We start from the raw sequence: 11,202 nt of genomic DNA, 5'->3' as shown, positions 1-11,202 counted from the left end.
TCAATTAGCGACTTATTTAATGCGAGTTTCCTTTTTTTAACAAGTAGTTCTTGTATCGTTTTCCTTTTTCCTAATAAAAGATTATTTATTGTTTTCAGTCCATAAAGTTAGGGTGTAAGGGCATTCATTTGTTTTGTTATCGTTTTTGCTCGTCATTATACTTAGCACTTAGATACGTAATGTTTCGAAGAATGTCTCAACGTTACTCTGCTACTACCGTCGGAGTGCTATTGCTTCGCCACTGTAATTTTTCGATTTTCTCGCTACGCCGATACCGAGGTTCGTCGGAGTCGGTGAACACGAGTGCTGCGACTCCTTTGACTCTAATTCCCGGAAGACAACTCATAATACAATAACACAACTTTTTTAATTTTAACATTTTAATACTGATTTTTTTAACATATTGCTGATAATTTTCTGATTAAAATAAGACCAAACATGACATAATTTGGATAAATATTTCTGATTAAAATAAAATCAAACACGATATAATTTCTCAATATTCGACCATCATTACTTCAAGGCCTCTTCAAATTCCAGGGATGATGGAAAAAGTACAGTGAACTGTTCCGCCACACTCTCCGTCAAACGCATAGAATTCTGAATGTCTCGAAATCGAGACCAACTCTGCACCTACTGTCTCGAAATCTAGACTATGTTTGCACCTACCGTCTCGAAATCGAGGCAATCTCTACACCTACCATCTCGAAATCGAAACCGTATCTACACTTTTCTCGAAATCGAAGCTATCTCAGCACCTACCGCGTCGAAATCGAGGCCATCACTACACCTACTGTCTCAAACGCGAGGCCATCTCTATACTTACTGTCTCTACTCTGAATGTCTCTCAAATTACACAATACCATATATGTAGCGTTGTCTTTAATCCTTCCTTTATAATTACGAATCAGTTTTTTAATGCTTTTTTTCGTAAATAAAATAAGATATTTGATTCGTATAATGAACAAATACGGTGTAAAGTATGTCGTGTTTGGTATCATTTTAATTGGAAAAATCTGACCAATATATTAACAAAATTTTCATGTATATAAAATTGGAAATTAAAAAGTTAAGTCATCGTTTTTATGCTAGCATTACAATGTATTCATAGTAATCTACACCGGCATGCGGCGGCTGCCTTTCAGGTAGTTTCGTTCTATCTCTCACTTTCATGAGATGTCGCCAACGATAACGGCGAGCTGCGAGGATTGAATAACCGTGCCTTCGTATTACACATACTGACGATTTTCGATTCCTATTTTGAGACATTCATCGAAACTTTACATACGGACAACTTTGTTGGATTATTATGTGTTTGCTGATACAAATTGTTTTAAATAAAAAGCTCACTGGTTATCAGCCTTTAATGTGGATAAAAATGAATCGAAATCATATTCATCGTCATACTGCTGCTGTTCCCATAATTCAGGTAGGATATCCAGAATTGAACGACTAACACCGGGCACGCCAGTGATTTTAGATGCAATTTCTCCTTGCTTGTCTGACCTTTTTCCTTTGTTGTTTTCCAGTGAAAACAAATCCAATATCTGTAAAAAAATTATAAATAATAATTATAAGGGTGATCTATGAAAAACTATGCAAAATGCTCTCTTAGAGAACATTTTTCTTAACTTTTGAATTAACTGAAAATTTAACAGATATAATATTATTCAAAAATTTTGTCTTATAGATATCGATGCAACAAATACGATTCCTAAATACGTTTAATAAATGAACAATGTTTAAAAAGAACGAAACACTTTGCGACGGAGTAATAAAAATGAAATTTCTAAAACGATTTATAAAAATTGCAATCGAATTCATTTACAACAAATTGCACACAAAATAGTTTTCATATTATTACAGCAATATAATGAAATCTTTACGAAATGATGTATGAATGATGAAAACTTTAATGAAATCCAGTCACTGAATATTACCTGGTCGGTAGCCATTGTTTCCAAAGAAGCATTCTCTGGTGAGATAACGGTATTTGCCGTGAGAAGTTTGAACTTTTGAAGACCCATGATCTTCTCCTCCACCGTAGATCTTGTAATGAGCCTGTAAACGTTAACTACTTTCTTTTGTCCAATACGATGTGCTCGATCCATTGCTTGAAGATCCTTCATGGGATTCCAGTCATGCTCCACAAATATGACAGTGTCGGCACCGGTTAAATTCAACCCAAGTCCTCCAACTTGAGTTGTCAATAAAAGTACATCGATCGACGGATCAGCATTAAATCGCGCCACCACAGAATGTCTCTGGGTGGCTGGTACACCACCATCAAGGCGGAGATACGTGACAGTTGGAAGATGCGTACGAAGAAGATCTTTCTCCACAATATCCAACATTGCCTTCAACTGACAAAAGATTAAAGCCCGGTGCTGACTAACTAATTGCTGATGTTGTGGCGACTGATTCTCTGGCGGGTTGCCAGTGGATGTACAATTACGATTTTGTTGTGGTTGTCCAATCCCGCAATCCAACAACAATTGCTTCAATGCCGGCAATTTAGCTCCGTGCTCTATTTCGGCTAACGTGCTTTTCTGTTGCTTCAGTGAATTGAGAATCTAAACATTTACAAATTAATAACCAATCATACAAATGAATTGATGTAACTTAAATCATAATAGTGCCTACCACTTGATGCAGTGGATGCCGTGGATTCAAAACTAGTTTAGGATGATTGCAAACATTGCGTAAATATCTCAATGCCTCAAACACATGACCACCTTGAGGATCACTTGTAGATGAAGTACCCGATGTGGCAGACAATAGAGTAGCGGAATGTCTGCTGCGGAAATCTTCATACAACGTTCGTTGCAAGGGTGATAAATCACAATAGTAGTCTTGAGTAATTTTGGGTGGCAAATCTTGGAGAACGTCTTCTTTATTTCGCCTTAATAAAAACGGCAATACCTATGGAAAATACATAATTCTGTTAGGTATAAACGAATATATCTGATTGAAAAGTTTACACCAATAGGAGAGTAACTTCTCTTATTGCACATCTTACTTTGTCTAAAAAAAATGCTTATAAAAACAGTTAACTTAAAATAATTTGTATGATGATGTCACAACAATAAAATTTTGTGCTACTATAAATCACATACAGTGTTACAACTAAATCTGGGTAAAATCTGGGTCATACTTTTTCCTTAACTTTGACATAGCAGCAAAATTCATATGACTTTATAATGGTAGATAGGTAATATTTTTATACAAGAATTTTTATTATAAATGTAACAAGTTATTTCATTTGTGTATTTCAAATTTAGAAGTACTACTACTATTCTTGGTCTACTTTACGTATACAAGCTTAGAAAAATGTTACCTGTCTGTGCAGTGCTTCCATAGCTAAAGCGCCTGCCTCTTGTTCTTTAGGCCCGGCTTTTGGTTCCCTACAAGCTAAAATAGGTCGCGAATACTTTGCTGCAAACTGTTTTTCTGTCCCTAGGAAACCTGGCATTAGAAAATCAAATAAGGACCACAGTTCGAGAACGTCGTTTTGTACTGGAGTTCCTGATAATATAAGTCTATGATTGGCGTGCAATCGTTTCGTTGCTTTAGCACTTTTTGTCTTTCCATTTTTAATAACATGACCTTCGTCAAGCACACAATAGTTCCATTGTCGCATCTCAAAATAATCAATGTCCTTGCGTACTATATCGTAGCTGGCAACTACCAGTCTATGGTACGTGACTTTCGGTCTTAATTTGTCGCGATCAGGTGGTGTACCAGCAAACTGTAAAACTGATAGGTCCTTCGATTCGAAAAACTTTTCTGCTTCGTACACCCAATGACCTGTTAGGGTAGGTGGGCATACTACCAGACTTGGTGGAGCATGAGGATTACGGTGGTGATCTAATGCTAATATGCAAAGCGTTTGTAACGTTTTTCCAAGGCCCATGTCGTCGCACAGGACGCCATGGAGTCGATAACGATTTAAAAAGTTCAGCCAGTTGAGACCTTGCCGCTGATAAGAACGCAATTCGGCTGCAACTGGAATTGGTAGTTCTGTGTCTGGAATACTGCGTGGATTTAACAATTGTTCTAAAAACCGTCGCTCCTGTGCTTTCTTCTCTCTGAAATGTACTTAAGATATTAAAATGGGCGTTTTGAATTCTTATTTACTACTTCGTTGTCCATACATAACATTGACACTTCCAGAACGAATGAATTTATTTCTCATTAATAGCATGTCTTTTATGAATGAATAATACAATGATATAGAAATGGACAAAGCTTCATAGAGGAATACAATTTGAATATTTATTTCGATTATATTCATGTTTTATTGATTGTTTCGAAAATTTTTATATTATGTGTAAGCAACAAAGTCTTAGATAAGAATTTAAAAAATAGATCACATTAGTATAGCATCGGATAATCACTATGAAACATGGAAGTACACTATTTGATTTGTCTTTGCTGCATAAAAATTACTTTTTAAAAAATATAATTTCTAACTTACACTAGATCTGGAGGATCAGCTATTGCGCCAGGATCAAGAGGTAGAAGCTGAACAAGTGTAGCAAAGGTTGCACTGCAAGCTAGCTTTACAGCTTGATTTTGATCACTCATACGTCCAAGTAAGGGAACCATGAAAAGTACAGCATATGGTACAATATTGACACCTAAACTTTCAACAAGGCAAGTTAATGCTTCAGCTGCTCCTTGCCTAATTGAATCTATTTCACGTGGAGTTGTTACTGTTGTTGAATACAATTTCTCTCCACCGGTAACTTCTAAAAGTGGTATTACTGTACGTGTAATGTGTACTATTACCTGTAAAATAAAATATCATTATAAATAAATTAATTATTAGAAGGTCGTTACCTTCGACGAAACAAAGTTAAGTCAGATGTTAACCCTATGCACTCGAAGCCACTTCAACTGGAAATCTAAAATAATTTTTCTGGCTTCTAGTATTTCCATTTTATACAACAAAATTCATTCTACGCGTATGAAACTGAGTCTCGTGACTCACATAACAATTACACTTTCAACAATTTTTTAGATCCAAGTTTCGGCGATAACTATAAAAATAATTGTGGAACGTCTACAACAATTTCAATGGCGCCGCTGAGTCGCCACTCGAGTGCAAAGGGTTAATATGAGAAACTAAAAATTATACCTTTTCTGTATCTAATGTGGCTAACACGGACAAGCATCTTGATGACATGTGCCTAACAGCTTTATAGGGATGAGCCAACAGTTTACATAAACATGGGAGGCATTCTAAGACTGGTGGAAGTAGAGCATTATGGAGACTTGGAGTCATAACTTCTAAAACTTGTAAACCAAATATCAATTGATTCACTTCTTCTTGAGAATTTTTATGTCCAGCAACCTTTTGTTCTTCTCTTATTACGTTTGGAAGAATTAATTCCCACAAATATGGTAGACGAGTTGGCAGTTGATCACCAAAATGGGTAGCTGTAAAAATAAATCAGCACATTACTAAAATAAAAATTAATTACATCAAAGAGTAACTAATAGTAATTATACGATATTTAACCTATAGCAGTCAGTGCCAAAGTCGCTCCACGACGACGTGTCCTAGCTGCTTTAGCTTCAGGTTCTTCACAAGCTAGTAATTCTTCTAAAGGAATTTCAGTATTAGGTGGCCGACCTGGCCCTCTTCCTCCACCAAGTCCACTGTTAGCTCCTCGATTATAAGCTACTCTCTCAGCATGTTTCTGTCTATTACTTAAAGTAAGAATTCCATCAAAAAGGTCCGTATCCGTTTCACAATTCACACGAGGCGTAAATTCACTATCCGAGCATAGGAATGTACATAAATTGGTCGATATCTGTGACAGAAAATTTCTATGATATTATTCAAAAAATACTGTACTTTTTAATAGCTATAATAGGGTCTACAAATAGTGGATATTTTACATTGTACAAAATACATAAGGTAAAATATTTAATAACTTAACTAAACAGGTCACAATATTTTTTCCATCAACACCTATGCATCTTAATTCACATGCATACCTTTGCATTAGGAGATGGTTTTCTATCTAGACAAAGTTCAACAAGATACGACAAATGTTTTGCAGCCAATTTCTGCAGCTCTTCATTTTCCTCGCGTTTAATAGCTTCCATTAATGGTTTCACTAATGGATTAAGAGGCAATGGAGAAGGAGGTAAACAATGCAACATCGTAGCAGCACCAGCCAGTGCCGACATCGACATAACATTATAAGCCAGTTGTTGCGCTGCAGTGTCATTAGCACCCATTTCCAAAGCTTTTCGCCTTTCTTTCAAGGTCTCTATTACCTTCGGCTTTAACTTAATTGTGCTAGGACTACCGCTAACATTACCACCTGGTCCTCCTGTGGTATTGCTCATGGCACAAAGGTCTGTAATCGGTTTTGCGACAAGATTCGCGATTTGATCAAGTGTCATTACTCCGGATGCATCTGTTTCGACAGGTACGGGTAATTTATAATGTTTGAGAGTTGCAATGTAGTCACGACTGTCGTGCAATAGTCGTGTAAAAGATGTGGCAATTTCATCATAGTACACACATTCGTTTAAACACCCCAAGAGTTTGTCCCTTTTAAGCAAATACATCATTATATAAATATAACATTATATTAAGCAACAGTCAGATTAAAAGATTCATCTCTATACCTGAGTATATCTGGTATCGCAGGTGGTTTATTATTTACAGTTGCCCAATGGGACATTGTTAAGCCAGCAATGGTGCGTTGTAGCGCTGAACGCGAATTAAGGTGTGCCAGTAATACTTTAGCATAACAAAGTGCTGGACTAGGTATATCTGGAGTATAAGTGACGCCTGGAGCCGGTTGTACTACGTAATGCGACAACAATCCTAACATACGTGCAGCTCTACAACGAGCCGGTATTACGTTTGATTTTCTTATATTCTGAGCTACGGTTTCGATCCCGCCGATGTAAACTTTTAATTCGGACATCGACTTCGCGTTTCCAGGCGCGGCATTATTTCCTCCATTGGCGTCCGTTTGTCCATCGTAAGTGCCAACAAACTGATTGCTCTTAGCCCCTTTATTGGGCAAATTTATTGTCATCAATAAGTTTGGATTGAACGGCACATGTTCTGGTTGCATAGCAAGACAGAGCCATGTGCTGACAAGAGGACATGCTGCGTGCAGTAACAACTCGAGATCGCTTTGAACGACTAGATTCTCCCAAACACGTTCAGTTACATCTTGTATGGCAGTTATGTGCTCAATCAGTACACGTTGAAAGACATGACGGAGAGCATCTTGCAACACAAGCCCCCCTCCTTCGCCCCATAACTCCTTCTTGTTCACACCTTGAGCCCCGTCATCTCCGGTTAATGTTTCCAAAGTTTGCAAAGTGGCTTTGCGTACGCTTGAACTAGAATGACTGAGGAATGGCCATAATCGTGGTAGAACCTACAATGATTTTGTTTTATTTTAAGAAAAACAGTAAATATATAAAATTGTCTTAAAAATTCTTTCAGTTTCATTGTTATGTATGGAAAGTCTGAAAGATAGTATCTAGATCAGGATCTAAAAAATGAAGGATGGAGTAGAAGGTCCCAACCAAACTTTAACAACTTATTTCGAATGACTAACCATCTAAAACAACCTAATATATTATTTAAGAAATTAAAACCTGCTGTACCTGTGATAATGGTTGAGGTGTAAGGTAAGCACGTGCGGTAGGTAGCGAAAGTATAGCAGCTAATAGTCCCATGAAACTATTACATGCCGCAGCTAGATCATCTTGTTCGCGCAAGAGTTCCCATAAACGAGTTACAATAGCTTCTAATTCCGATGGTTCTAACAATCGAGGGAGAACAGACGCAACTGGTATAAGTGCACTGGCTGCAGCCGCGCCTACATCATCAACTGGATCAGAAAGGCCTTTCATAGTGGCTGCAAAAATCCTTGGTAGTATATCATCCAACAGATCATCTCGTACAGCGAGCAAATATTTCAATGCAAGCAATGCACCATGCCTTGCTTCCCATTCATCATGCTCCAGAAGTTTCAACATAACTGATATGATCCCTATGATATCCTTATTTTTATTTTCAGTATCTTTTTGACTTTGCACTAGTAACAAAAGGGAACCTAGTGCTTGAGCACATGTTTCACGTACAGGCGCAACGACTTGATCAGAAACAAAATCACCAAAGCGATCTAATCCTAAGACACATAATAATCGTAGCGCTGCATCTATGATCCACTGATGATGACATTCTTCCATTTCTTCTGTAGTCTGTGCTCTTGATTTACCTGCACCTATATTACAAATCAATAAAAAATTTTTTTTCCTGTGTTATTAGTACGTTATGTTAGTGTTATTAGTTTTATATACCTTTTCCATGAAGTTTTACAAGTTCTCGTAAAGCAGTCGCAGCTCCATGCCTCACTTCCCACTTTTGACTAAACAAATCTTGACGAAGACTCTCAGCGAATGGCTCTAGAGGCCAGTCTATAGCAGAATCTGGCCAACAACCAGTACTGTCTGGTACTCCGTTATTTGATTCAGTCTGTACATTACTGTTAGGTACATTTGTTTCTGCTGAGATTACTTCTTCTAATTTTAGTTTTTTACAGCCTGATTCTCCTGTACTGTTAGTAGGGGATTGAGCGTTTAAATTATTGTGGTGATCTTCATTGCTGCGATGATCGTCTGGTTCTCGAGAACGTTGCTTTGAAACTGACTGCCGTGCCTATATTCGAAAAATATTAATAACACGCAATATGTAATAATATCCAGATAATAACATCATACTTTACCTTACGTCTAGCTCTGTTTATTTCTCTCCTACTCAGTCCTTCACTAGGTTGTTTCAAAGTTTCACCTACAGACACCTTAATTTGTGCACTTGAAGTAGGTGGTAACACTACTGGTGTAAGATCCTCAGCGGTAAATAATTCTGATGCATCAACACCCATCAACTGGGGATGTAAACCTAAGTTAGCAGCAATTAGTTTCTCTTCTTGATTAGGAATCAATACTTGTTCTCCATCAGTGCTAACTAAGTCGTATTCACTGCCTTCTGATCCAGTGAGGTGTGAACTACGTGCCAAAACCTTTTCCATATCAAAATCTTCCAATTTTAATCTATTATTTGGTATATATTTTTTCGTTTCGCCATCTTTAATTAATAGAATTTGTGAATTAATAGTTAGACACAATGAAACTGGTATTCATACATCATATGTAGCATGCACATAAATACGTTTTTCATATATTGTTGGATAAAATGCAAACACATACCTCTATTTTGAATTTTTTTCATGATAAGATATTAAATATGATCACACAATAATTCACAATATGAATTAATAACAATGGTAATTTAAAAAAATTTTGTTTAATATACTAAAATTTTCAAAAATAGCCTACATATAATGTGCTGAGAAATGAGAATACTCACTTACCTTCTTGATCTTCTTTTTTTATTGGTTTTGGATCCCAAGCAGGAACTTGTGCTAATATAGCTTGTACAGCTTGTGCAGCAGAAACTCTTGTATCCCATTGTGGAGATTTTAACAGAGTAGAAACTCTAGCTAATAAATGATGTAAATCATGGGGGTGTAATTTCTGTGCTTCTCCTAGTTGTTGTGCTGCAGCCTTTTTTGTTACTGCATTCGTTCCTGTTTCCAATAATATGAACAATCGATCCAACCTATAGAAATATGAATTAATTATCAAGCAGACTTCTCTACATCATAGATTTTTTATTATTGCTATACAATGTTTATTAGACAATTATGTTTAGAACAGATATATGCTATTTTACTTATCTTTTTTGGTGTTTTTTCAAAATTCATTTCAACAATTCAAATTTCATGTATACTTCATAAAAAAGTTAATATTACTACAACTTTGAATTAATTACATATACAAATCATTTAATATTTTACCTTGATGTCATGTTTGCAAGTTGCACTAATTGGAAACAATTGTGAGTACCTATAATCAAAATAAACTTTCATATGATACCTTTTTAAAACTACTATAAAATATTTATAACAATAATTGATTCGTCATAGCATTTATAAACAATTAATAATATTACTTTATTAACACTGTATTCTTCAAATAATTATACATTTATTATGAAATATATTTTCCTCTAATTATAAGTCTTATAGGAAGTGCATTAAAAGCTCCAGCTGTGCAAAATAAAATGGAGTACAAGAAATGTTCAAATCGTCCGTACGTTATTTATCGTTTGTTTTTCAGTCATTACCGATAACTCGAGCGACACAATTTAATTGTCAAGACTATAAACGAAAGTCTGCTGCTTTTAAATTGATGAGGTGGAGATAATAGATGACATCTGCAAGAACGCGTTTGTCGAATGCTCTAGGAATTTATGTATACGACTATTGCGAACTACTTGCATGATACAAAGAATCTGAATTAGAATAATATAAGCAGAATGTAATATTCAGCCAGACGTTACGAAAAAACAAATATGCAGATATATAAATAAATAGTGATCTACAAGTGCATCAAAACGTACCTGATTCTAGAAAATAATATGTGTTTCCGTTATTCTTCAGCTCACCCGCATAGCCGTTTCCCACTGTATTAATTCCTCAAAAATCACATTACGCTGTATATTTTGAAAAAGTCGACTGATAGACGGACTATTTGTCAAATTTTTCGGAGAGAAACGCATGTTACAAGCATCAAATTTATACTGACAGCCATATTGCAGGGGAACCTGACTTTTGTCCCCCAATTTTGCTCTCATTGGTAGACCAAACAAGTTTTACCGATCGATCAACCAATCAACGATTTCTCCGTGCACTAATCACGTCGAATTGCGCATACAATCTCATCTTCTTAACGTCGCGCGACCCCGAAACTGCAGCAATACATTTGAGAGTAAAAGAAGTTATTTCATGATTGGTTGTACTATATCATAATTCTTATTTAACCTAGCGTAACTAATCCGTGAACTAATTACGTAGTGTTATAGTGTCTTAAATGTAAAAATGATTTTAATTTGAGCACGAACATAAGTCCGCGGTGGAATACTGAAACTATACGTAATATGTAGTGGCAAAGCGTTCAGAAATTTGAGAGTAAGTAAAGTTTTCCTCTGATTGGTTGACACTTCTTAGCTAAACAGTGCGTAATTACTGAATTAAATATGTAATCTTTCCAAGAGAATATAAATACACGTTTCAGCTTTGTTTCCCAAAT

At 36.0% G+C, this 11,202-nt stretch overlaps 1 protein-coding gene across 2 annotated transcripts; it reads right to left on the bottom strand.

Annotated features, from left to right (window-relative positions):
- Positions 1–130: 130 nt before the first annotated feature.
- Hel89b (histone acetyltransferase 1) lies at positions 131–10,674 on the bottom strand. 2 transcript variants are annotated; one of them, XM_078179541.1, is made up of 15 exons: positions 10,514–10,674; positions 9,909–9,957; positions 9,423–9,670; positions 8,775–9,136; positions 8,350–8,707; positions 7,651–8,273; positions 6,649–7,418; positions 6,007–6,571; positions 5,525–5,819; positions 5,141–5,442; positions 4,478–4,791; positions 3,338–4,088; positions 2,644–2,922; positions 1,941–2,573; positions 131–1,547 (listed from the first exon to the last, which is right to left on the bottom strand). In XM_078179541.1, exons 2-15 carry the CDS (start codon positions 9,917–9,919, stop codon positions 1,347–1,349), a joined length of 5,712 nt encoding a protein of 1,903 aa, XP_078035667.1. In that variant the 5' UTR covers positions 9,920–9,957; positions 10,514–10,674; the 3' UTR covers positions 131–1,346. The 2 variants fall into 2 exon arrangements, with proteins under 2 accessions (XP_078035667.1, XP_078035668.1); XM_078179542.1 differs by lacking the exons at positions 9,909–9,957; positions 10,514–10,674 and having other exon boundaries at positions 9,419–9,495.
- Between the last annotated feature and the right edge of the window lie 528 nt (positions 10,675–11,202).

This window comes from Augochlora pura, chromosome 4 (genome assembly GCF_028453695.1).
Source record: "Augochlora pura isolate Apur16 chromosome 4, APUR_v2.2.1, whole genome shotgun sequence".
Classification (NCBI taxonomy): domain Eukaryota; kingdom Metazoa; phylum Arthropoda; class Insecta; order Hymenoptera; family Halictidae; genus Augochlora; species Augochlora pura.
This window is presented reverse-complemented; position numbering and strand designations above follow the sequence as displayed.

Coding starts and splice junctions, on each gene's coding strand:
- Hel89b (XM_078179541.1), bottom strand. Junction 8,708..8,774: donor TAAACAGAGCTAGACGTAAG/GTAAAGTATGAT, acceptor TTTCGAATATAG/GCACGGCAGTCAGTTTCAAA. Junction 6,572..6,648: donor GCGATACCAGATATACTCAG/GTATAGAGATGA, acceptor TTTGCTTAAAAG/GGACAAACTCTTGGGGTGTT.